At 40.7% G+C, this 27,585-nt stretch overlaps 1 protein-coding gene across 2 annotated transcripts; it reads left to right on the forward strand.

Annotated features, from left to right (window-relative positions):
• Positions 1–3,557: 3,557 nt before the first annotated feature.
• On the forward strand, positions 3,558–22,973 carry PPIL4 (peptidylprolyl isomerase like 4). 2 transcript variants are annotated; one of them, XM_040060577.1, is made up of 13 exons: positions 3,558–3,656; positions 4,108–4,175; positions 4,261–4,325; positions 6,068–6,185; positions 8,121–8,263; positions 8,633–8,729; positions 10,183–10,299; positions 11,280–11,404; positions 13,671–13,737; positions 14,550–14,661; positions 16,161–16,257; positions 16,906–17,044; positions 22,690–22,973. In XM_040060577.1, the coding sequence occupies exons 1-13, from the start codon at positions 3,587–3,589 to the stop codon at positions 22,909–22,911; spliced, it is 1,440 nt and encodes a 479-aa protein (XP_039916511.1). In that variant the 5' UTR covers positions 3,558–3,586; the 3' UTR covers positions 22,912–22,973. The 2 variants fall into 2 exon arrangements, with proteins under 2 accessions (XP_039916511.1, XP_039916512.1); XM_040060578.1 differs by having other exon boundaries at positions 3,639–3,656; positions 4,234–4,325.
• Positions 22,974–27,585: the final 4,612 nt, after the last annotated feature.

Raw genomic sequence — 27,585 nt, forward strand, 5'->3', positions numbered from 1 at the left:
TGCCCATGTATGGCCAGGACATCTTCTCAGGCTCCCAGTTTGGGGTCAAGGCTGGGTCTCAGCAGTTCAGCCAGTGTGGGCAGGGGGAATGGAACAAAGGGATGAGGTTTAGTTACCATTACAGCCAGAGCGCAGGCACCGGGCTGGAAGTGCGGCCTCCAACTGCAGCAGCAACTGCTGTGGCAACTGCCAAAACTGCAGAGAGCCTTCCAGAACCTTCCATAGGCTGCTGGACACCAGCAGGTTCAACAGCTGCTCTGGGTGACACCGGTCACTGTCTGCAGCCCGGGCTGTGCCCACACTGCCGCTCCAGCCTGGCCGGCTGTGCCCTGGTGCCCAGCCCCAGGAAGGGCAGGGCCCTCGGCACCATGCGCCTTCCACCCCTATACGGGCCATCCAAGAGGGACACTCGAGGATCCTTGAGTCCCTTCCGACAGAGATGATTCTGTGACCTGCGCCATGGAGCCAGCCCTTGTGTCCCTCTACCCCTGTGTCCCTTTGGCCTCTGCAGGGCTGCAGGGACCCCAGGGGCCAGGGATGGCAGCTCTCCCTGTGGCTCACCGAGCGTGTCCCCACCTTTCCTGGGGAGCCCTGGAGGCTCTGCCTGAGCCCTCCCCATTGCACAGCCTGGCCACAGGTCCTTGCTGCCCCTCCAGGTGTCCTTGTCCTCCAGCCAGGGCCTCGGTGGCTCTGGAAGGAAGGCATTAGCAGGCCCAGGCCACCCTCCTGGCCCTTCCTGAGAGCTGTTTCCCTTGCCTTGCTCAAGAGTGTGAAAAACGCCAATCACTTGTTTTAAAATTTTAAAAGTTTAATAGTAAATAAGATGGTTATAAAAAAATAGAATTAGAGTAAAAAAAATTGAACAATTTTAGAGTTAGGACAATACGAGACAATAAAAAACAAAGTTACAGATGTCTGGGTGCCTCCTCCGAGCAAAAAGCTCCGAAGAAGGACCTCTGCTAACAAAGGACCATCTCTTAAAAGCAATAGCCTGAATACATATTATTCATATATTTCATACATGATGCATAAACTCTATTTAAACAAAGAACCGTCTCTGGTTAGTATCACTTTTTTTCCTTTAATCTCTGTGGCATTCTCAAGGCTGAGAGAGGCAGGAGGAGTTGGTTTCTTCTGATAAGGAAGTAGGAAATTCCTTTTTTCTCTGAAAGATTTACGTTTTCCTGTGGTTGGTACATAAAAACTACATTTTAACTACAAAACTTCATTTACTGTACTATCAAAATATTAATACAACACCAACAATTAACACAACACAACACGTATAGTAAATATCTTGCGTAGAGCCATATAATATGCGCTTTTCACAAGAGTAAGGGCAAAAACAAGCTCTGTGGCCAAGGTGAGCAATGAAACCTCTGCCCCTGGCACACATGTGCTGGCGCTGCCCATCCCAGCCCATCCCATTATTCCCTGCTGTGGCCCAGCTCAGCCCAGCCTCCAGGAGCCTGGGTGACAGCCCATCTGCTGTGCTCTGCTGCAAACTAGGAGGTGTTCCTTACCTGCTCACAGCTTGCAGAGGGGAGAGAAGGTTTCAATATCAACCCTAGTGGGAAAGAGGAAAAGCAGAAAGCTTTCATAGCAGTGCAGACGTAGGCCTAAAGTTAAAAGGATACAAGAATAAGGACATAATAAGACTGTGTTTTTGCACTGTGTAGTTAGACCTTAGCAAGTAGAAAAATATGTTAAGCAAGATAATAGAAAAGTTTAATAGCGAGGCTTTGTGCTTTGTTTATAGAAGAGTATAAAAAGTTCCTGAATAGCAAAAAATATGGAACGAGCACCTATTGTTAGATATAAGGTATATGTGTAGTTTTAGTGATTGGTTTATGCAGACATCTGTAAGCTCTTAACACTTTGCTATTGGTTAGAAAACTTTTTAAAGGCCTTGTAACACAGAGAATTCTAGCTGCTGTTAGCAAGATGTGAGCTGTTGCTCTCTTTCTTGTCTCACCCTGTACTGAGACTGACGTCGCAATAAAAGCTCCAAGAACTTCTCCTGGCAGTCCTGTCCCATTATTCAGAAATACAGATATCCAACAAACCCTCTATATGTCTTCTTAACACTGGTTTGGGAATGTGATACGGCATATCACAGACAATGAATAGATGTTAGCCTTCATATTGGGTGGAGGGGTTTTCTTGTGGTTTGTTTGTTTATTTGGGGTGTTTTTTTGCCTGCACAACAGTTTTCTTTAAATGCCTAGGGAAAAAAAATAATGACATTTCAGTGGGTTCTGGACCAAGTCCTAGCAGATGAAGCACTTGCTCACAATACACTGTGTTTATTCATCTGTTTCAGATGCTGAGCTTGACATATAAATACGATATATACTGCACCAATTTTGAAAAGAGGTGGCTTCCTTCAGCTTGTGACAAATCCTGTTTGGAAACAATGCATAGCCTCCAAGGGAAAACTTGAAGAACGGGGAAAGGCAAGCACCCCTGTACAGCCTGAGAGAGTTAGCTACGACCACATGCCGCACCAGAACAGGGAACACCACACAGATGTGCTTGTGGGCCTGCAAGGCACCAGCCTCAGAAAAGTACGGGTTTGCAGTGTTTCCTACGAGCAGCTGTGCCCTGCCAGCATGCTGTAGAGCACAGTGCAGGCACTGGAACGCGTCAGCCGTGTCAGATGTGAGCTCTGTGGGTGTGAGGAGCCGTGCACAGCTCATCAGTGTGTCAGCACATCCTCCCATGCCTCTGCTCTCAGGGTTCTTCCACCACCCTGGGCACCAGAGCACCTGAGGTGTTCGTTTCAACTACAAGCTGGCAGTGTCCCTGTTCTTGTCGTGTGCGGTTCTCACCAGCCTGTGGCACAAGAGACTGAGAGGACTGCGGACTGCCTGCGCTCCCTCGGAAAGTTTTTTGGGGCCTTGCAGCAGCCTAGAAGGGCACTAAGTAAAGCAGATACTTGGGAAGCTTTATCAAGTGAACCAGAATTAACTTAATCGCATTGCTTCTATGCACATTCCGTAATTGAACAACAGGTGGATTACATTCAAATATCTTCCTTTTTAAATGATTCCACTTATTGAAGTCCTTAGCTGATGCCTGCTCCTCTTTGATTTTACAGTCACTAACTATATGCTTTATGGTCACCGGCTGTGTGATGAAGATGGGGGAATTTCAATATCTCCCAGTGGTGGAGACATAATTTGGGTCTGTCAGGTTTTCATAATTGTAGGTCCAGCTTCTTGTGCTTGGGCACAACAGTTCAGAGTGACTCGGTAGCTCACAAGAGCACGGACAGGGCTAAGGACTGCCCAGGGACACGGTGGATTGACCATCCCTGGAGGCGTTCAAAGAGCGACTGGGTGTGCCAGTTAGCTCTCAGCTTGCACTGGATCTCAGAGGGAGGTCTTTTCCAGCCTAATTGTTCTGTCCGAAAGTACACAAGGATCTCACATACGAAAGAACATTCCACCCTAACTTTGGCACGCTCCACACGTCCCACCTCCCGCGCCCTCGGGACGGCGCGCACAGCCCGTCCCGCCCCCGGGGTCCTCCGCGCCGGCAGAGGGCGCGCTGGGCGCGGGGCCGGGCCGAGGCGCGCGCGGCCATGGCGGTGCTGCTGGAGACCACAGTGGGCGACCTGGTCATCGACCTGTACACGGAGGAGCGGCCCCGCGGTACGAGCCCGGCCCCCGGCACCGACCCTCTCGGGCCCCCGGCACCGGGATCGCCCCTGACCCCCCCGGCGCCGGCTTTCCCCTCGCGCGGGCCGGTGGCGGCCTCGAGCGGGACGGGCCGGGGGGATGCGCTCAGGAGTGTAATAGCTGCTAAATCGAAGCGCTACCGGGAGCTTCTTTCTCAAGTGTTAGTAAAGAAACGGGGGGAGGACGTGCGTTTCTGGATAGCTAGCCGTGTTTCAGGTTCTTTGAATCGCTAGAGATGATTTGTAGGAAGGGAGGAAATTTTACGTCACTTTTGAGTCTTTCTGCGTTTATAAGTTGTACCCTGATAAGTCTCGACACAATCCACTCCAAAACCGCTTTTCTACACGTTAAACTAGATCTCTGTTATATCTATTCTTATTGTGTCTGAGGTTTCCGTCATAAGTGTTGGTATGATTTCTTACAGCTTGTCTGAATTTCCTGAAGCTCTGCAAAGTCAAGTACTACAACTATTGTCTTATTTATAATGTACAAGTGAGTATTCTCTATTCCTTGTTTTTTCTTTGGTTTAAAATCACAAACATGAAAGCAGTATCTTATGTGTTCTCCTTTGTGACAGAGGGATTTCATTATACAAACTGGTGACCCCATGGGAACTGGCCGTGGAGGGGAATCCATATTTTGGTAAGTGTTTATGTGTAAAAATGATAGATACATCTCAACAGAGAGTTTGTGTACGGGAGTAGGAGTTCCAGTGAGATTGTCTCCAGCTTTCTTGGGGCAGAATTAGTGGTGGCAAATAAAAACGTCGATGCATAAGCTTCTTTGGTTTTCATACTTAGATACATTTCTTATTTCTATGCTGCCTTTGGCCACTCACTGTTTTTTTCCTGAACATTTTTCTGTCTCTGACCTTCGAAGTGAAGTTACAGGTAACAACTTGTACATACATTTCTATCTGTTTAAAAGCTGGCAAATGCCTACATGTTTGGTAAGAAAAGCATCGTAACTAAATGCTCTGTAGAAGACAATCAATTTGCATTGTGAATACATTTATTATTATAACAAAATGTACTAAATCGAGCGTGAGTGAAGCATAGAGGCTTAACTTGATTTCCTCTGTGTATAAGAAAGTGATCTCCTTACTTATTTGAGTTTTGGTTTAGTCATGTTGAATATTTACAAGGAAATCACTTTTCTTGTTTGTTCAAGAAGTTTTCAGTGGTCATGGAGACAAGAGTTGAAGAAATCATTCAAACAGCTAGGATGGAGTTAAAGTGCACGTGTTCTATATGATTCATTTGAAATAGTTATTAAAGTAGAATTAAAATTACAGAGAGCACAATATACAGCAATAAAGGAGTTCAGCTGCAACAGACACATGTTGCTAGACTGGTGTTGGCTTTTTTAAGTCAGTCTGTCAGAGCCTCTTAAATACAAAACTAGAACTCATGGATCCCAGAATTACACTGCAGTGGTCCTGGAAGCAGTGCAACTGTGCTAAGCAGATGCAAGTCTAGGTAGGTAAACTTGCCAGGCTTGGGCTGTCTCTACACACAAGTAAATCAGGTTTATTGTGTGTTACAAGTCTTCTGAGACTTACTGGCATGACAAATGGGGAAGTACAGTGTGATGAGAGAGTGTCAGATCCTGTCTGGCACTGGCATGGAGAAGGTCAGTACATCTTTTGTACCTGTTTGCTACTGTTGCAGTCCGTGAAACTGGAGTTTCTGTTCTTGCAGGCAAAGTTTAATTTGAATCCTCTCTTCATAGAGGCTAACCTGCTTAGCAAAATAAGTTTAAACACAACACTGTCCTTCAATTTGGGCAAATATGGTTATTGACCATGCCTCCATCAGTTTACAGAGTGAGACAAAATAAGCGATAGCAGGGTTAGACACGAAAAATGTAAAATAATGCAACAATTTGCTATATCCTGTATATCCCAAATTACTGTATGTCGTCCTGTCTGTATGATGAACTGATTTTGCACAGAGATGTATTGGTTTTCTCTTTCTCTTGGGAGATAAATTTTTGATGTAAATAACTACATTTTTACAGTGTGGAATAACTTATTTTTGCAGAACCTACTTAAAGTCTGTAGTTCTTTCATGCCTCAGAAAACTGTTAAATACTGTATTCAAAAATATATACGTATACCCTTCCCACCCCCCAAAAAGCCTCTGTGAAGTGTCCAGAGAAAAATTTTTTGTTCCTTGTAATATAAACTGTGAAAGTGTACAGGTCCAAAAGTATGTTCATAGGTGCAATGTAAAATCTAGGTTTATATGAAAGCCTAATGTAATTGTGAAATGTAAATTTTTTTTGAGATGTAATTTACAATGGCATGTTTTACAATGTTTGATTAGCTCACTTTTAAAAATTCTTTTTTCTTGTAACACGCTTGTTATATATATTTTTTTTAGCCAACTGTATGGTGATCAAGCCAGATTTTTTGAGGCAGAAAAGGTGCCAAGAATCAAGCACAAGAAAAAGGGAACTGTGTCAATGGTGAACAATGGCAGTGATCAGCATGGATCACAGGTCAGCATATGGTGTTGGTACATGGCTAAATAACTAAAATAGACGTTCCATGAGTTTACAAAAGCTGCAGAACAAAGACACTGTCTTGTAAATAGCGTCATCTGGTAAAACAGTCAAAAAACATGTTAAAGAACCCACCATAGCTAAATATTTTGCGTAGCATTCCAGGTGCCAGTGGGTATTTGGTTACATATAGAGGAATTAAAATGCTCAGATTCAAATCCTGTCCTAGATTAATTTTATTTGCTAGTACTCAGTCCTGTATTTTTTCCTTTATTTATTTCTCTATGTTAATGCTTTGATGTCTTTTTGCTGATGCATAAAATGGTCAGAAAAAACATTCTGTAGTTAAATGGAAGTGAAAATTAAGAAAACTGAGTTTTGAAATGATGGTGATATTTTCTGGTTATGGCTTTGTGTTAGTTTGGAAACTGAAATCATATTACAGTGTCTCCTATATGGTTACTTGAAAGTGTGCAGTAATAATGTAAGTTTACAGTTTTACCCCAGTGCTGGTATAAAATAATTTTTGAAAGTGGTCTTGTTCTGTTTGCTGTTCATGCACACGAAGTTTTTTGCAGTAGGTGATACTTTTTACTTATTTTGTAACGGTTTTTATATTTAAAGGTCATAGAATGCTATTATTTCTAAATTATTATTGTTTTAGGTGCACTATCACTTCTTTGAATTAAAATACCTCACTTGTAATATCCATATATTTTAATTTTTTAAAAAGAAGGATTTTTAATAATCAAAGAACAATTTTTAAAAAGGTAGGGTTTTATTCAAGCTAGAGCTTGTCATATATACAGATAATTATGCTGCTTTCTTGCATTGTATGTATAAAATGGCGTGGTTGGGGGATTCAGTGAGAGGAGATGATGCCTGTATTTATATTTAAGATGCCACCTGCTAGTGTGTATGCACATGTGTGGGAATGAATGCAGTTCCCAGGGACATTATTGCAGCTTCTTCCTTGGGGAAAAAATCAAAAAGGCGCTACATGGAGTTGCCTTACAAGTATAGTGTAGCTTAGTGTAACCTCTACCAAATACTAACCAGTCTTAACTGTATTGTAGAGAACATGAAGGGTGGGATGTTAGCAGTCAGACTGTAAAGTGTGGGTGCAGCAGTTGTCTCCTGTTATTTGTGCATATCTGCCTCTTCCTCCCTCCTCCATTACCAAGTGCCCTCTGTAATTTGGTACTAAATTCTCAGCTGTTGTTGTTGTTGCCAATTTTCATAGTTTTAGCTGGCGTTGATGTCAATTTTCATGTTTTCAGTTTTGTCTTAAGGTGAAAGATCTTTATTTGTGATAAGATACTTTCCAGTGCCAGTTTGAGTTGACCTAAGTCAGTGTGTGCTAGTTCTTATCTCAATGCTACTGGATCCTGTGTTTCAGGACACAAGGGTTTGTGGGAAGAAAGGAAAAAAAGTCTAGAATTAGGTGAAGATAGTACTATGGGAGTTTTTGCCAAATTTATGGAAAAGTAACTGCCAAATGCTGCTTGGTAAACATGTGATTTGAGCTCAGCTCCTAAGAGGCAGCCTTGCTCTTTCTGTCCTCTCCTTTTCATCAGCTGTAATGCCAGTCACAACCTTTGCTGGTCTTGCTCACCAGACCTCCCCAGCAGAGAGCTCTCTGCTCCTCCTCTGCCCCTCTGGTTTTGTGCCTGATTACCAATTCAAACCAGTTCACAGAAGGGTCCAGTGAGCTGCACCCACAGGCTCCTGCAGAGGGACATTTCCTCAGGCTGTGGCTGTGAGCTGCATGTTGGCTCACCATGTTCTCAGAGAAATCTTCTAGAAAAAATGGGAAGAGGGTTTTTTCCCCCACTGAATTCACTAGGAGTGTGTTAAGGTTAAAAAAAAAACCAAACAAACCACAACCTGAATTTTTCTATTTACTCTTCCTAGTTTTGTGTTCTTTTGTAGTTCCTCATTACCACAGGGGAAAACCTGGATTATCTTGATGGTGTACATACAGTATTTGGAGAAGTGACAGAAGGCATGGATGTATTGAAGACAATCAATGAAACCTTTGTAGATAAGGATTTTATCCCATATCAAGATATCAGGTGCGACCGCTTTTAACTTTACTTTTTGAAGAATACATTATAATTGAATGAATCTACTTCTTTTTGGAAACTAGATGAATATCATGATGTCAGGTGACCTGTATGTGCTGTCTTAAACACCTTTTTCCCCAAACACTAGTGGTAAAATAAACAAATACTAAATAAACAAGTATGTAGGAAAGTATTCAGCCATGTTGCCATTACAAAATCATCAGTGCTAGAATTTACAAGCACACAGGAGGTTTGGCTGTTTGGGATACAACTGAGAATTAGTGGGGCTGGTTTTAGTTGCTAGAAATGCTGTTAGTCATGTAAACAAAGTTTTACTTGCATGTAACCAGTGCTGTTGTTGATTTTGTTTTCTCTAAGGATAAATCATACAGTAATTTTAGATGATCCCTTTGATGATCCACCTGGCTTGTGTGTTCCTGATCGCTCACCAGAACCTACGAAGGAGCAGCTTGATGTGAGTGTTCACAACAGGGAAAAGTTGGAAGAAATAATTAAATAAGTTTATCTCAATTAACATCCAGAAAAGATTTGGTAAAAATAAGAAATCAGTCCTTAAGATTTTGCCTCTCAAATCTATGTCCTAAAAGAATTACACCTTTTTTCATGCAGGAGGTGTTCTTCTACTGTGCCAGCTTGAGTTCTGATATGTCAAATGTTTGTCAGTTATTTGAAGCTACTGCTGTGTTTAATCAAATACTTTTCAAATAAGGTTACTACTTAACCTTTCAAGAGAAGGATGAAAGCATGACTTGGGTGCTCTCCCCTGTGACTCCAGTGGAGTTATGTTTGAAAGCTGTATTTTAGGTTTCTACTTAAAGTGTAGATAAGCAGAACATTCAGAATATTCAACGCAGGTATTACTGGTTTTCTGTATACTCTGATAGAAGACAAAATATAACTAAATTTATTAATATTAAAATGGTTACTGCTGTTTTCCTTTTAAATGTGAATAGGCTGTGTTTCAGTGTAAGTGATCTAATTCTTAGAGTTATATGTGTAAGCACACATACTACTGTTCAGAAAGTCTGTTCAGAAAGAAGAAATTTAAAAAAATAATTGTAATTATTAATAATTTACTCATGGTATGCAATTACAGAATTTGTATGAGATTATTGCCTTGTATGGAAATAGTTGTTTCAAGTAACAAATTAATTAACTAGAGAGAATATTGTTTATTTTCAAGCTTAATAGATACAATTACAAGATTGAAATTAGGGTTTTAGAGTATGTATGCACTGTGGTTAATCTCTGATGTACCTTCAGATATGTTAAGAATAAGGTATTTAGTAGCTCACTGCCAGCAGCATAGAGATGTGAAGACTTGCACTGAGTTTTTTCCTCTCATAACCTGTCTGAGGTTACCCCTTTTAGCATAGAAATGTCTATTAGAAAAGCAGCATTCTAGAGATGCTGGTGAGGAGAAAAAATTAAACCTCCAGTCCTGCCTAGGTATATATGTATATATACAAAATTATCATTGTGCTATGTTCTGTTTAATGTCTTGCTAGACACAACAGATATTTGCAGTGTTCCTTACCTTCATTTGTGGCAGGAGTTACGTGGATTAGAAATGAGTTGACACTTGTGGGTGAGATGTTGAGTATTAGGTGGGTGTATGTAAAAGAATTTAGAATGCCTCACTGAATAGGGTTCAGACTGGTCATGGAAGTTCAGAAATAGTTCACAGTGCCTGAAATATGAGGATAACATCTTTTTTTCCTTTGTTGTAGTCTAAGTGGGAAGAACAGAATGGAAGCCCAGTTCTACAACCAGACATACAGTGCTTAAGCATTTTTCATGTCTTGAGGGGCGAGGGGAGAGGTCATCCAAGTAATAGTTGGCAAGTGAGAAAGAATTTTTGGCCATGGCTTGGTAATAAATTGCCTTTTCTTTCCTTCATTTTTCAGAGTGGCAGAATAGGAGCAGATGAAGAAATTGATGACATGAAAGGACGGTCTGCCGATGAAATAGAGGAAGTTCAGGCAGAAAAAGAAGCAAGAACTCGTGCCATTCTTCTGGAAATGGTGAACAACTTTCTATATTTACCTTTTACCTTTTAGATCTTATTCCAGTGTGTGTGCATGTTATTAAATCTAGGAGGATGTGTACTACTTATCTTGAAATTACCTATCTGGTGATTATGTCATGTTTCAGAATTTCCTATTAAATATCTATTGTACAACTGAAGGATTGAGCATGAGCACACATGTGGTTTTCTGATAAAACCAGTGATACTTCCTTGTCAGAGCGGGCCAGTGGGCTTTCTAAAAAGTTGCTAGAAATGCATCCAGTTAAAAAATGTAACATACATATTATGCTGCTGGAATATTTGCAGTCCTGGAAAAGATTTAATATGTGTGGGAGAGAACTGAGCTAATTTGTGACAAACTCCTCCCAGTGCATACAGTGGTAAATCCCATAGTAACAAAAATTATGAATAGGATTTGAAGTAAGGTGGGGTGGTTTTTTTTGTTGTTGTTTTTTTTTTGGTTGGTTGGGTTTTTTTTGTTTTGTTTTGGTTTGGTTTTTTTTGTTTTGTTTTTTTTTAAGAAATAAAGAAAATTAAAGAAAGGATGCACACTATTGAAGGATGAATAAATCCATCTCTCTTGCTTACAACTACCAAATTCAAATTTATGGCGAATAGTTTGCAGCAGAGACTAATTCCAAGATCAAGCAGATCTGGCCACAATGTTGCAGAGGATTTGTAGGCACAAAATGCGTACGCTTCTACCTTTTAGAACTGTTTGTTATGCTAAGAACAGAAAAAGCAAAGCAGAATGTATTTGTGAACTTTCATGAAATCCAGCGGTGGAATTGCAAATAAATAAGAAATTTTAGGTTCTATAGAAAACATTTTTTTTTGTGACATCAAGTAGGAAAAATATTTTATTTGGTTTTGATTTTGTGATAGGAATGTGAGTTCACGCAAAAGATGTGTTCCCAGTGTGCTGTGCTGCCTGTAGGGAGCAGAAGTGATGAATGTCTTCTTTCTGTATCCCAGGTGGGAGACTTACCAGATGCAGACATCAAGCCACCAGAAAATGTACTGTTTGTTTGTAAACTGAATCCTGTGACTACAGGTGAAGACCTGGAGATAATATTTTCACGATTTGGTCCCATTAAAAGGTAATTATGATAGAAGAGAAAACCTTCTTTGTTGAAACTGAACTTGATTCCTCCCAGTCTGTTAAGGTTTGGCTGTAAAGGAGTAGTCTGGTGTCTCAGGAGATTTATGCTCTGTTTGGATAGAGACCACAACAACGGGGATGCAAAGGCAGATTTGGCTAGATGATTATCCTGTCCCCAGGAGTGGTGTTAAGGAAAGCCTAAGGACGTGTGGGAACCAAGAAAGCATCTGACACTCCTCCCTTGCCTCCCATCCTCTCAATCCTTTCAGCAGTTTTTGTGTCAGATGCTCCATGAGGTGGATAAAGTCTCTGGGTTTTTCTTCCCTGTGAGAGTATATGTGGTTTGAGATAAAGTGCCAAACATCTGTGGTATCTGACACACTCCTTGTAAGGTGTTCTTCATTCCTGCTGCCCTTCTTAGTTTTGACCTTGGCTTCTAGTTTCAGCTGATTTCTCCTAGTACTGCTATTGAAAGACAGGATGGGCAATGAAATTTGCTTTCTCTCTATCCTACACATCAAAGTTGTTGTTTTTTTTTTTCCATGCTAAGAGCACTAACCTACATATTCATGCTTCTTCATAGTAGACACTTAATTACCTTGATTCACTTTTCTTGTCCTTTCCCTGTTCTTTTGTTTTCATCTCAAGATGAGAGAACCAGCACTGCACACAGTTTTTAAGAAATTACAGATTTATAGTGGAACAGTTTTGTTCTCTATATTACTCTCAGCTCCTTTTCTAGTGAATGCTAAAGCTGGTTTTTTCATTTGGTTTTTTGGGGGTTTTTTTACAATATACAGTTAAGGTTCAACCCGTGCTTATCTTGTTGTATTTATCTACGTCATGATGGTCATTTGCTGTCTTACTGTCTTGTAGGGACTTTCTGTGATTTCTTCACTCTCTATTTTTGCTACCTTTAACAGTTTAGCACAATCAGCACAAATCAGTACCATCAGCAAGCTTTGAATCAGTTTACTCTTACTTGGTCTTTTGCATGTTTATCAATGCAAAGATGTTCTTTATGCACTTGCTGCTTAATCTCCCCAAAAGCCTTTGGTGTAGGAGTTTATGACAATTTGCAGAGGGATTTCAAAAGACTTCATGGAATGGATCATCATCATCACCACACGTGAGCATATTGACTTTGTTAGTGCACTTAAGTTTATTCAGGTGGTCCAGAGTAGACCCTGTGTTTTCAGGTGGATGAAACAGAGTTTCAGAACTGTCTTCTGCTTGGAGTTTCTAGCAGTTTGTGCAGTGCTGGCACACAGGCCTGCAGGCTCATAGATCCTAAATCACACTCTGTGTGTGTTGGTGAAACTGGCGTTGTGTGCCACTCTTACAACTCAGCAAGATTTCTCTATGCCCTAAGGATTTCTCATTTTTTGCTCCTCTGTCAGAGTTGTCACTCTTCGACGGTCCTTCCACTTTCAGATAAGTTCTCTGAATAATCCATGCAGGAGGGCTCTTGCACAAAACCATTCTGCCTTCTGCTGCAAAGAATTCCTATAGCTTGTCTGAGTAGCCTTATGGTGCACTTTTTTCTTTTGCCCCCTAGCTTTTTTTTTCTTTCATCCTTGATCATCTTTTTGATTGCAGATCTTGATTTGTCGCTTCCTCTCTACACGTGGGAGAGGTCTCACATTGTTCTCCCCTGAATGCCACATATCCTGCCCTTGTTGCCTGTGTGTGCACTCCTTCAGCATCCTGTAGTCAGAATCCTTATGTCCAGTACAAGGATTGTGTGATACTGAGACAATACTGTATTCTTCCCATTTTGCACTACTTATTCAATACTTTTAGGCTTATTTATTGCCCATAGACCTGCGTGATAAAAAGATGGGCTGCTAAAGAGGTGCTTGCTAAGAAGAGAAAGTTTGTCACAGGATGTTTGTTTAAAATTTGCTTAAAATGACAGAGAAAACTGAATGTGAAATTTCTTGTCTTGCAATAGTGAAATGCATAAAACTAAAAACGAACAGTAATGTTGGAAAATATATTTTGTTTTGCTGATTAGAAAATCATCTCTAGTTCTGTGCTTCATGGTAACCATGTGTGCGTTTAATGTAATTGCTCAAAGCACTGTCTCAGGCATTTTTTTCTTGCAATAGGAGATCTCAGAATCAAGTGTTTAAATACCTTCAAAGTGTTTCGATTTTGTAGGTTGTGGGTTTTTTGGGTTATATTTTGAACTCTTACTCTTTCCTACCCTACATTTTTGGCTCCAACAGTGTTGACATTTTAACTTCTTGTCATTTTTTCAGTTGTGAAGTGATCCGAGACTGGAAGACTGGCGAATCTCTTTGTTATGCTTTCATTGAGTTTGAAAAGGTATGGGGTTTAGGTATAAACTGTATGTAAATCCTACTTGTAAAAGCATCTTTTTGGTAGACTTCCATTTAGGAAAAACACTGACATCTTCAAGTGTGGAATAGCTAATATTTTCTCTTACTGAGAGAAACTATAACTTAGTTATAGAAGTTGTAGGTCCTAAGTGAGGCAAGCATTTAAGTCTCGCTGTTTCAGGAGCCAGTACAAAAAAATGTGCTTAGGCTGTCTGGAAACCAGTGGGAGGGGATCAGGCCCTTTTTTTCCCCAGAGCACATTAAGACATTCAAGAGTTAAAGAAAGGAATGCTAGGAGTGTGCAGCATAAAGGAAGGAGGGTGTATGGAATGAGATAGATCCATGTGTACAGTAGTTTTCTCTTCTGGGCTTGTAGATGATGCTTGCTGTATCAACACACTGCTCTTACTGTGAGATTGATGATGATAGTTCTCCTGGTGTGTAGCTTTGTATGTGCTGGTAGCTCTCATCTGTGAGGAAAACACTTTTCTTTAGCCTACTTACGTAGTTAAAATGGAACTTTTATCAGTTGTCCTGTTTTCCATTAATGCATTACATGGGCCAAATGTGTAGCGGGATTGACAAATTTTTAGAGTAGTGAAATGTACTGAAGAATTGGGAATTGAAATGCTGATATTCAGACAAAGCCTAACTTTCTTTTGAAATGGTACAGTTCAAGAACTGTGGTACTTTAGGCAATTTCAGAAAGAAATGTATGCCAGTTGAATTTGTGTTTGAGCTCTCAGTGAATATTCCTATAAAATAATTGTGACTCAAGATTTTCCTGGTTAATATCAGGAGGAAGACTGTGAGAAAGCCTACTTCAAAATGGACAATGTGCTGATAGATGACAGACGGATACATGTGGATTTTAGCCAGTCTGTTGCAAAGATTAAATGGAAGGGAAAAGGTAGGTATATTTGCAATTCTTTGATCCTCATAACTTAATAAGCCATGACTTCTAAGTTGTATAAAGAGTTAGGAGTTTAAATCGTCTCATCTTCAGGCATATAAAATGTTCTGATACTGTAATAAATAGAGCAACACAGTTGTTAGCTCTTCCCTTCATTTGCTTAATAAGAAAAAGTACAAGGGTTTCCTACTGTTACATGAACATTGCATTACTACTGATTACCTTTTTAGCCAATGTGTTTTTGCCACTGAAGCATTTTTTTGTCTCAAACTTTGGACATGATTTTTTTAATATTATTTTTCAGCAAAATAATATGGCAATATATTGCTATTTTCAAGTTTCTTTATTCACTGTATGACAGTCAGGTGTATACAAGAAAAAGTCAGTATTCAGGCCAGGGATTTCTGCATGTCACCTCCTGTAGATTGAACATACTGCATGGCAGTAAAACCCAATTTCAGGTGTTAGAGGATGTTTTGGGAGGAAAGGGGTGGTGGAAGAAGTGGATACAGTGGTTATTTGATTACTGGAGGCATGAGGAAAATACTGGACTTGGAGAGGTGTCTGTGCATTGCATTGGTGCCTTTTTTTGTGTCTTCTTCTAAAAATTCAGTCAGCCCTCAGTTGTTGGCATGCAGTTTTCTCTGACAGGGTTGTGTCCATGAACACTGAAGTACTGGCACTTGTCCTGCACAGAGCTGAGATGACTCTGTATTCTGTCCATGCCAGGTGCTGCAGGCATCCTGTATTGAATGCCTGCGTGGGAAACTTTATCTGAGGTCTAAACTGTCCAAAATATTGGAAACCTAACTGTGTTGTCGTCTCATGCGTGTATGGTACCCAAAAAGTGACCTTCCATCCTCGGAAGTGGTTTCGGGCGTAGCCTGAAGGGAGTGTTGCAGTTCTAGGCGCGGCCGTGAGAGGGCAGCACGTTGCCGCGGTTTGTTGATCGGCGCGCTGGTGCTTCAGTGCGTGCGTGGAAACAAATCTGTCGTGTCCCTCTTTAAATCCAGACGTCAGCTTATTTTTCGTAGTTCTCCATTTGAATTCTTGAGCTGTAGCTGTCTCAAAGGTTTCCCCTCAGTGCAGACGAGAGGGAAAAGTCATTTAATGAAGAGAACAGTCTATGGACTTTCATGGTAACAGAATTTTGAGTAGTGTGATTATAGGACCTGTAATAGAAATGGGACTAAAGCCGTTGCTGAATCCTGTTTTGTGATCCTCTTCATGTGTTTTCTCCTCTGGACATGAAGGAGGAGAAAGCGGGATGTTGTGTAATGGAATCTGCAAGCAAGAGGAGGACAGAACATCACAGCTTGTCCTGCTCTCTTCTGCTCTGTTATGCAGATGTCAGTGTTGTTTCTGAAACTGTATCCTGCTGTGGAGCTCTCTATGGTTATAAAGAGCCCCTAAATCATCATCAGAACTTAATGATGGTTGTGAGTCTTGGTTATGTTTGTGGTTACAGTGAAATGAATATATTTTTCTGTGGACAGGTGGGCAGTATACCAAAGAAGATTTCAAGGACTATGAGAAGGAACGTGACAAATCTTCGAAATTTGCTCTGAAAGAAAAGGTAAAACCAAAGCAAGAGTATCCTTTCCTGGTCAAAGGTACTTTTTTTAATTAAGCAGAGTTTATGAAAACAGCCTGGGAAACACTTCTTATTTTTAAAGCCTGCCAAATGGATGTTTCCCTGCTATGTCATATAACCATTTGGGTTTCAGATGGAATTTAATATTTTGTGGTTTTCGCTCTGATGAATTTAGTCAAATCAAAATATGCTGTTTCACATCCATGTTGTGTGCGGGTAAATAACATTCCAAGCCCACAGCTCTGGAATGTCATATGGCATAACAGAGTTTGTGAGTAGTTTCAGAGGGGACCTTCTGCATCTGAAATGAGACCATTCTGGTAATTAAATCATTCTCTAAGATTCAAAGAAATTCTGTCTTTGCTTGTGGTAAGCATGAGAGAAAATACCATAGATTGTTCAGATATCCACATGTAGAAAAGAAAGGAGAATGCAGCCTGGCTATACTGTTTGACAGGACAAATTTCAGTTATTTTAGCACAGCTGTTTTTTTTTTTTTTCGATGTGTACAGCTGTGTTCTGACTGATATATGTTCAGTCTTGGTAAACTCTTGTCAGATGAACAGGGATTAGTTTGCTTCCTGGGCTGTTGTGTTCTGCTCCTTATGATATTGGGAAACAGATCTGTCCTTAACCAGCACCATCAGTGCCAAGTATGACCTTGTGCTGGATGAGGATGTAGAAGAGTCTCACACAAGTCAGTCTCACTTGGCTAAAAAACAGAAGAAGAAAAAGCATCACCACTCTGAAGATGAAGATGATGACAAGAGGACCAAAAAATCTAAGGTACTTGACTCTTCATGCATTAACTTTATACCTGTTCATTGTTTTCCTCATAAAAGAAGCCAGGGGAAAAGTCTGATATTGAATAAGGACATGGCGTGCAAAGTCCTGTGTAAAATACAGCAGCTGTAAACCCACAGAAGATTGATGTTAATATTTGATTATGAAAGAGGATTTCCAAATCCTCATGGACTTTGGAAGCTTGGCATGTCTAGATGGATTTTTACCAAAACATCCTGAAGAGGCAGTGCAGCCTCTTGTAAAGTTGAGGATCTTCAGCACTTTGAACCTGTTGTTCACATATTCCTTGTCATACAGTAGAAGTCAATCATATTTCATGACTGTAGACTGCGTCTCATTTTCTTGCCAGACCATCATATGTAGGTTTTTCCTATATGGAGCTGGGAACACAGTCCCTTTACATCATCCTTTTCTGTTTGTCCTTAACTGTTTTGGAAGTGTTTGTGTAAAATCTGCATGTGGGTTTGCTTGCATCTGGAATGTGCAAGCCAATGGTGCTGTGAGGCTGGGACTGTGGAGAACAGCACCAGGAGACAATAATTCTGTCATTCATTAGTTCTGCTGCAGCCTGTCAGGACAGCATTCCCGCATTTCTGTGAACTTAGGATACTCAAGATATGGTGTTTTGTTGAAACAAAGTCTGCAGGGAGAAAGTGGAGGGTTAACCACCACTGAAGTGAGTATTAGGAAGAATTGAGCTAAGCTGAAAAAGAAAAAAAACCAAACCCCAGTATTTTAACAGTGCAGTCTTTATGGGTGAGAGCAAAGCTGTCTTCTAGCAACTTTGCAGAAAGTGAGAAAGTTTCCGCCACAACAAATAAGGCTATTGTCCCATCCTGAGTTTCGAGTACTGCAGAAGGTTCTGTGTACACAAAGCTTACACGATTCCGCTCTTAGACATCACTTCTTGCTGTGATGTTTGAAAATAATTTTTCTCATGAACATCAGCAATTAAAATCTTTCAGAGCCAGCAGTGAGCCCTGTTTATTGCTCATTGATGGACACAGTCTTTTTGGCGCTGTAGTAACTCAGTCAGAGTCCTTTGAGGGGAGGGGCTTGTTCAGGTAGGTAAAGTCTTGACTGCAGCATGTGCATACAAGAGGTGTGGACTGATGTTGGTTTAGACTTTCTCCTGTCTGTTTGGCTGATTGCAACTGTTGCTTAAGCCTTCTTGAAACAGGTGTTTTTGGTGGTAATAGTTATTTCTGATGCTTCAGAAATTACACCTGTGGAACTAATGCTTGTCTATGTGATTTCCTTTGTGTTTATGTGTATCTTTTTGTGATTTGGTCACCTGCTCTTGATGTGGTTTGTTCTCACAGTCTGCTGGTGCTGTGTTTTGGTACGTTCTTTCCCACAGCTTTCTTCTCTCTTAGTCACTTTTACCCATTTTGCTGTAAGTAGTTTAGCTTTCTTATGCCTGAAATCACAAATGGAGGCTTAATTCTATTCTCTGTTGGCAAGCATTGTAGTTCCCTCTTGGAGCTGTGAAAATTAATTTCTGGAAAGAATTTTTCTCTCTGGATTTGAATATTCTCGTTAGTGTGTACTGTACAATATGCACATACTGAGCAGCATATACTCAATCTCACAGACTCAGTATTTTGGGCATGGCCTCTCTAGTGAAACCTGCAGCCAGCTTAGGTGACAAATCCTGTTTAGCGTGTACAAATTTATAATTTTGTTTTATTTTTTACTATTCATACTTTGGGCATAATATGTGAAACTAAGGGGAAGCAGGCATGTTCCTGAGGTGGATATATTCACTGTGAATATTGAGTCCAACACAAAGTATAACAGCAGGGAAACTTTCTAGTGAATGGTAGCATTTTTAGTATAGGCAAACAAAGCATTTTCCCTTAACCCTGTCTTGTAAATCACTGAATGTATTTGAGGTAAGAACTTTGAAATAAAACAGCAGCAGACCTTCCACAGCTCATCAGCCAAAGGCCACAGTAGCCATGTTTTGTACAGAAACTTCCACCACGAGTCCATAGTGTGGCAGAGATTTTAATTAAGAGAGATATGGGGCTTATAATGGGAAGTGCTGGCAACTGGAACTGCAGTTTGTGCAATCAGCTCTAGCTATGACTTGGAGGGGTTTTATTTTCTCAATAGTTTCCATGATGTTGAGTTGTTTTTCTGTTCTCTTGCTGGTATTACTCTTTTTCTTTAGTATATTTTGACTCATCCTTTTCTTGGTCTGACACCCGTTTCCTGAATCTCTGGCCTCTGTGTTGATGTTTCAAGAATATATTTTTGAGTCTTGTGCTGTTTGACTTCATTCCAGTGGGTAGAAGAGGTAGGGTGCTGGGGCTTGCTTTTGTAAGTAACAGGATGTGGGTCTAGGGTAGGAGGGTGGGCTGCCATGTGGGTTTGTGAATAGGATTTGGTGGAGTTTTTTTGAATACAGGACACGCTTGTGCCTGCGATCTGTATTATGACTTTGTTCACATTCCAGTATTATCCATGTGTTTTCTCTTGGATTTTATTTTTTAAGAAAACTGGATCTGCAGAGTACTACAGCCTATCCAATAGATTTTTGTGAAACATAGGGACTTCCCAATTTCAGATTTCTGTAGTGCATGATTTTGGCAGAGGTGCTGATTCTTCTGGTTTTAATTTCCTTCTTTTACTTACTGCTTATTGGACACGCTTTCCTTTTTATTCAGGGTCAAGCTTTTTCAAAATCTCCCCCCAGAAAAGGCTCTCTCTATTTGTTTGTTCCTTTTAACCTTTAGCTAGTGTGTTTAGAGTATGTAGGAGGTGGCATATGCATTCTACTTCTGTGGCCATGATATTTCTAGCTCTTTCACCTGCGACTGCTATTTAGCAAGTTACTACTTTTGGCAAAATCAGCCATGAACTTCCAGAGAAGGGTCTTTCCCTCTTCTTTTATTTGCTTCCTCATGTGTGTTCCAGTACAGTGCTGGATTAAGAACTGGGGTCATCGTCACTTACTGACTGATGAGAGGCTGTGATCCTGGATTGAGAAACACAAATTTCAGCAGTAAGAGAAAGCTGGTTTTAAGTATTAATCCTTTTCTTCTTCTTCCAAAACAGTGGTTTTTTGACTTTCGGGCATAAAAATTTGGTTTCAAAATACCATTATTTTTAGTAATTTAGTGTGTTTTAAAAATTGACCTTTTTCTATGCCAAAGAGTTTTAAATGGAAAATCTTATTTAAGGGGAAATGTAACTTATGCTGGCAAGAAATAAAGATGCAATTCATTCTATTAATTCAAATTACACTTTTTTTGCTTTACATTGTCATCATATTAGCTACTGTGGTGGCTTTGTTGTGTCACTTCCAGACTTGTCCTGTACACCTGCACCTTAAATGCTTTTGTGAAGGTCACTGTGATTGTTTAACTCAATGCTTGTATGACTTCTGATCCTTTCAGCAAGTTGTCCTTTTCCATGGCATTCAATGTGGGCTATTTGTCTGCATTTTGAAATGTTCACTAACCTCCACCTGGCCGGTAGCCTCGTCGCCAGTGTTTACTTGGTAGATTGTTCAGCGGAATGCCATCCTGCCTTTCTCGTGTTTCTCCCCTGTGCTGGGAGGAAGCTCCAGCAACAAACCAGTTAGAAGGCAGCCATTCACCAAGCCTACCATTTGGTTTTCTTTTTATTTTACCTTGTTCCTGTCTATCCCTCCACCAGTATGTCCAATGTCTGATGTTTACTCAGCCTTGTCACAGAGGGGCTTGAAATCTATTGGCTTTTTCAAACATATTAAGTGGGAGGCTTTTGGGTACAAGAGTAGTATGGCTGTGCATCATTTTGAGAATGGATGGACAAAGCTCTTAAAAGCAGCTGGAAGCACCACTGAGTCTTTTTGGTGGATCTGGATTTTAAAATCTGTACTGAAATTAAGTTTGACAGTAAAGATGTCGAATAGGCATTTGGCCACCAATGAGATTACTGTACCCAGCAGCAGCAGAATGTTTTTGTTACAGAGCAAACCTGTGATTATTGGTGTGTCTGTTTTTCAGAGAGTTTATGTTGCTTACTGTAACCCTAGTAATTTCAGCATTATCGATGTCATTCTAAAGGTGGTGTTTGCTCTGGGAACCACCCCAGTCACTGGCTTTCTGCATAAAATCTCTGTTTAAAGTATAGTTTTCACCATTCTTTTAAATAAATGAAGTTTTCTTGTTTGTACATAAAGTATAGGTTTTAACCATACAGTTGTGAAGGCAGCTGTCATGGTACATCCTTAGAAATATAATATCTGAAATGAGGAAAGAAATACTGTGTGAATTAATGCAGACATTTTACTTAACTCATATTGATCTGTGCTTAACAGTGTTGTTATTAAAATCCCATAAAATTGTATCTCTCTATTAGCACATACAGTTACATTAAACTGTCAGGTTGTTCATTTTGCTGAAGCCTAGAATTTAGGCCATTAACAATTATTACAGGCAGGTCTTAAAATATGTTATGCATCTGCATAGCACTGGAATGCCTGTGGGGCTTGAATCAAAACTTATGGAAATATTTACATTGCTTAGGTAAAAAAAATCCTGTCTTGGTTTTGAAAGACAATTGTCTGCCAGGGAAAACGAGAGCTTCCCTTGGAATGGAGAATGCAAACCCCCTTCCCTCCAAATTATTATAATTTTTCAATTAGGGGCTCTCAGGCAAAGATGTGGGGAATAGGAGTAACAGTTCTTTACTAGGAATATTAAAAAAAAAAAAAAAAAAAAAAAGGAAAATACAAATGTAGTAGTACAAAAAAACAAGCAAGGAGGCAAACAAAAATCCTGGAAAAACCCTGACAGAGTCAGGGATACGACCTGGCACCCTGTTGGTCAGGGTGTTGGAAACAGTCCAAATAAGTCCTCCTGGAGTAACAGTTGTGGTTCTCTGGAGTAGAGATGGTCCTGTAGGAAGTCCAGTGGTGATGAGATTGGTCCAGTCTTCCTCCGGGAATCCAGAGGAAAAGCCAGATACCTTGTGTCCTTCAGTCCCAGTTTTTATCTGGCTAGGAACAGCTGGCTCCTCCCCCACTGTGTGGAGCATCTCACAATGTGATGATTGAATGTGTCATGTCATTGGTGGGCCCTAATGGCCCATTATCAGAAGATGTCCCCCTGGAGGATGGAGGGGTGGTGAAAGAGATAAGAAACACTGCCCCACCTGGTGTTAACCGCTGGGCCATTATCAGAAGGCATCCGCCCCACTCCTCTCTGGAAGGATGAGAGAAGGATAACACATTTTTTAGGTTACATAATCCAATACAAATCCAAAATCCAAATCTAGTTTACAGACTTGTTTGATGCTTGTGAAGAGTTTGATAATATCTATCTGAATGGAATCCCTGATATAACCAATTTTTGCTAAAGCTCCTTGGGCAGTACAAGAAACATGCCGGACAGCCATGCCTTTTTCCATAAACACCGACAGAAACTTACTTGTAAACTTACCTTCTTCAGGTGGTTTCAGTGGGGTATTTTTGTGTTACCTTTTTAAAATCATCGTGGATGTGTATCTCTTTAAGGTAGTACCAGTTGTAGCTAAGGAACCAGCCATGCTCAACTTTTCTCTAGTTCTCTTCATGCCTCTGTGTGTTTTCCCCTCTTGTTTGTAACCGCATTTCTGTCCAATTCCTTTGACAGGATTCTGACCGAAAGCATGAAGAACGCTGTAGGGAGAGGACCAAGAGTGAGAAGAAAGACAGGCATCGGAGCCGCAGCCGTTCTCAGGACAGAGATTACACTTCCAGCAGACAGAAAGACAAATACAGAGAAGATGTCCGAGTCAGAGACTGGGATAAAAAAGCAGACAGAAGCAGAAGCCCTAAAAAATCAAAAGACAAAGAGAGGTCCAAGTACAGATGAAGGACAAGGAAAAGACGGGGGGCAACTAAAATAATAAATTTAACATTTTTTTGTTTGTGTTAGTGGTGTTTTTTTGTAATACTTGCTGTAGTGTCTGACCACAAAATGCAGTACGATTTTATAGCTTGATACCCCTCATTGGAACATGATCTGCTAATTCTAAAATTCAGAATGAATCTCTGCAAATTGCTCTGCCCTGGAGTGCCAGTAGCTGTGCCTGGATAGAGTATTTCAGTTCACTGTGAAGAAAGGGAGCTTCTTATTAAGATGATTCTGTGGGAAGGCTGATATTTAAGGAACATAATCATCAGGCAAGATGGCTATAATCTCCAGACCTAAGCTGAGCGGGGATACTGAGCGTACTTAACACAGGAAGGTGCTTTCCAGCAGCATCTGCCCTGTCTTTGCTTTGTTAAAAACAAAGCTGGAGTCCAACATCTTTGGCACTTGTGGTAGTTAGAAAACAGAACAAAAAAACCTCACCTTCCTGTAATGTTGAAAATAACATCAAAAATGTGACAGCAGAAACACTGGCTTCTTCACTTTGACATAACTGAGGCCTGTTTGAAGGGGAGCGCTTCATGCTTTAGGCTCTTTGTTCATTAGCTGAAGGCTTAGAAACCAACTCCTCAGAGTTTTCTTTTGGATTCCTTTACTTGCAACAGCTTAAAAATGTGATGTAGACTCTAAATGGTTTTATTCTGTGGATTTGACTAAGTTTGAGACCTATTTTGATGTTCCTGTCATTCTTTGTAGTCTCGAGCTTGAGTCCAGGTCTTAAAGTGGACTTGACCAGGTACAGGAAGTATACTTGGCTAAGAAGTTGCATTTTGATGAATCTCTATATTTCATATCCTTCAAAGCATAGAAGGCCAGGGCTTCCGTAACTGTCTCCTGGCAAAGCATTTCTAACCGCCTGAGACCCTACAGGGGCTGGTGGCATCCTTGCAGAGTGTGAGTGAGATCCCTCTGTCCCAGAGGAGAGGTAAGCAGGAAGCCTGTTCCTGGAAGTCTCTTAAGGAATCGGGGGCTGAGGACAGTTCACTATTCCCATCAAGAAAATTTCTGCCTTCAGTCTGGGCATAAGAAGATTCCAAAAGACTGTACTAGGTCAGGATATGGTGCCTTTAGAGTAATGCTGTGGAGGCAGTAGGTTGTCTGGAGCTCTTCCTGCTCTTGGCCTGCTCTGTTAAAAAAACAAGGTTTGTGCTGTCATACTGTTCTGAGTCCTGCTGTCCTTTTCCACACTGTATTTTTAACTTGCAAAAAGCACTGGCCAGACTTGACAAGGATGGGGAGATAGTAAAGCAAATGCGTTCTTGTTTTCTTTAGGAAATGGCAGTCATAAAAACAAAAGCTTCCAGCTGGGGAGAGTGCTGGCTTGTTGAACATCAGAGGTCCTCTTACTGGAGAGTTGTGACTTAACATCACAAAGAGTTTCAGCAACCATTCCTAGGCTTCAGCCAGCCCTCAACCACCTGTGGGACATAAAAAACTTACTGATGTTTAGAAAAAAACACCCTATTTCAGGTGAATGTGCTCACTTTTCTGCAGCAAGAAATGGCTTTTCTTTTCTTTGCAACAGGTAAACGCTTAAGAACTGGAAGTTTAACTGAAGTGTACAGAAGTAAATAGTCCTTGTCGGCCAAAGTCTTCAGAATAAAGGGTTAAAAAATCAGTACATCCAAAAGGTTTCAAGTTTCTGATTTTCAATATGCCTTGGTGCTGTTAAAAATACACAGTATCTTCAGATTAGTAAAATCAGCTGTTTATATTTTTTAAGAGGAAGCTTTCAAATGTAGATGTTCAAAAGTAATGTGATACTAATAGGTGATTAAATGACAGTTTAAAAACTCCCAGTATGGAGGCAAGTACTTAATTTTAGGGCTGCATTTCTAGGCCAGTCTGCTGGCAGTGGAGGGGTCGCAGTTCACCTGGCACATGGATGGCCGAGCGCCCTGGGTTAGATGGGATTTACTCCTCCAGTCGTCGGCAGTTATTGTGTATGTGTGATTCTTCTGGAAATGGCACGAACAAGCTGTATGGCCAGCTGAAACCACAAACAATTCCTGCTGTTCCTGTCCAGCCAGAGGTGTTTGAGTGGACAGGACTTTTTAGTATCTGGGAGTTGAAAAGTTGACTTGTTTTAATCTAATGAGAAGTCACACTTCTCTGTCATTTCGTCAGTGCTCTCTCCAACCTGTTTCAGTATTGACCTTTGGTGCTTGTGGTAGTTAAAAAAATAGAACAAAAAACCCCACCTTCCTCTATAATGTTGAAAATAGCATTGAAAATACAACAGTAGCATCAACTTCTTCACTTTAACTTAGCTGTTGCCTGTTTGAAGGGAAACGCCTGCTTTAGGCTCTTTGTTCAGTGTTTAAAGGCTTAAAACTCAGCTCCTCAGAGTTTTCTATTGGATTCCTTTACCTGCAACAGCTTAAAAATGTGATGTAGACTAAATTGTTTTGTTCTGTGGATTTGAGTAAGTTTGAGACCTATTTTGCTGTCTTGTGTTTTAGTTTCTTTAGTTCTCTGTAGATCTCTTGAGCTTGATTTGTACAGCACTAAAGGCAAGTGGGAGAAGGGTAGATTGCAACAGAGATCTCGCTCTAATCCCATGGACATCACAGAAGTCAGTGGAAGTAGCATAAATGTTGTATCCAAGTGTTTGGCATTGCAGGATGGGTGTTCCCCAAACCCAGTCATGGTAACCTTGTACTCTCTGGAGGTAAAGATCTACCTCCTTCGTTCCACTTGTCAAAAAAACACCAAACCCTAACAACCACACAAACAAACCAAACCAAATTCTTCCCCACCTCTCTCATCTGTCAGTTATTTGGACAAGCATTTTAAAATTTTCAAGAAGTTTAGAACAATTTCTGATTCTCTTGCTGCTGCTGCCTTTGTCCATCTCACCCTCCTCTATCCTGATTCTTTCCATGTGAAACTTGTACATTATTGGTAACAGGATTACAGGCTTTGCTTGTAAGCTTCCTGGAGTGTGGGTAATCGCTCTCCTTTTCTATCAATCACCTGTTGCATACAGAGGAAGCACAAGCAATTTGAAAAAAAAAAAAAAAAAGAGGTTAAATTACAGTCAGATCTGTGTAAATCCTTGCTACAGGGCAGAATTTTTGTGTAAAATGCTTGGTCTGGCCACTGATGGAATGTGCCTTTCCACAGTGAGCAAGCCAGTATCGCCTTGGTTAAATGTGGTAGCTGTGTTAAAAGGTACCAGCAAACTGTATGTAAGTTTAGGTCTTACGAGCTTGCAATAAATCATTGAAGCTGAAAGGCTGTTCCAAGAGCCTTCTGAAATCTTAACCTGAACGGCACTAAACTTTTCAACTTGAAACTCGTTTGGGACTTTTGCATTGTAAAAGGTACTTTTTTATTTTAAGCCCAGTGGAAAACAACTTGAGTCATAGCAGTATCTTGTTATATAAAAGGAGGAAAAGATATTTTAGGCAAAAACAAATAGGGTTCCTGCTACATCTGATGTTATGGATGGGGTTGCAATTTTCCAAGAAGATACCATTGTCTGTGTTACTGAAGTTGGTTTTCCTGTTTTTTGTTCTCCCTGTTCTGTGGTCCGATGGAGTGCTTGCTATAGTGGCATAATTTCAGGAAAATAGGAAAGGTGGTCATTTTGGCAAGCATGTAGAAATTCCTCTTCTAAAGATAGTGGCTTTCTGCCAGTCTGAATACAGGATTGCCTGTCAGTAACTGAGCTGGTACTCTACTAGGACCTGCTAAGTTAGTGACGTGGGCTTTTGGGGTGAACACCTGTCTCAAAGTCAAAAAGTTCAGTGTCTCCAGCAGGGAAAGAATTCCACTGGCAGAAAACATCCAGATTTTGCCTAATAGTACAAAAATCATAATTAAAAGGAGGAGCATGGCTTATCCTGATGAGAGAGCTTGGACTGAGAGTCTGACCTGAGCCTTCCTGAAGGGAGTAGGGAAATACTCTCACTTGAGGCAGGATGGAGAATGTATTAGTTCCACAACTATTAAAAATATTCCTGCCAATAGACCTACATTTGATTTAGCACTTGCTTTATTCTGACTCTGTTCTGCTGGTTAGGGACTAAAGAATTTTCACTGTGTTACTATGGCCACATGTGCTTGTTTGGTAACACAGCAGGTGAACTTTTCAGATGAGGAGGAAGGAGGGTGATAACGTTTTTCTCTTGTGCTGATGCAATACTGACTGTTTCCTTTAGCAAAGCAAATATCTCACTGAGGTGTGTAGACCAAAACACCGGAGGTGTTCCACAGAACCCAGTTTCAAGAGAATGTTTTCTCTGTGCAGGAGTCTAACTTCATCAGGAAAGTTGCCTTGCAAAGGGAGTCTTCTTCAAAGTCGTGCTTGGTCTTCTCCGTAGCCTCCAGGAGCTGCCGCAACAAGGCTGCCCCATTTTGAGGTTGGTAGTGATTCTTCCTGGTGAAGGTCTACTTTCACGAACCAGTAAATCCTCAGTCCTCAACACTGAAACATCCATTAGTGGGGAGATCTTCCCCTCTAAAAAATTCTCCTGCTGCAGCTCTTGCCCTCTTGAACTTAAGAATGGCCTTGAGCAGCAATAAATCTGTGCTGGGAAAACTCAGCATGTTTGTCAGTACAAGGGAGCACAGCAGAGAAAGGAAATGTCTATGAAACCACAGCCTTTG

The sequence above is a fragment of the Hirundo rustica genome, chromosome 3 (assembly GCF_015227805.2).
Source record: "Hirundo rustica isolate bHirRus1 chromosome 3, bHirRus1.pri.v3, whole genome shotgun sequence".
Lineage (NCBI taxonomy): Eukaryota > Metazoa > Chordata > Aves > Passeriformes > Hirundinidae > Hirundo > Hirundo rustica.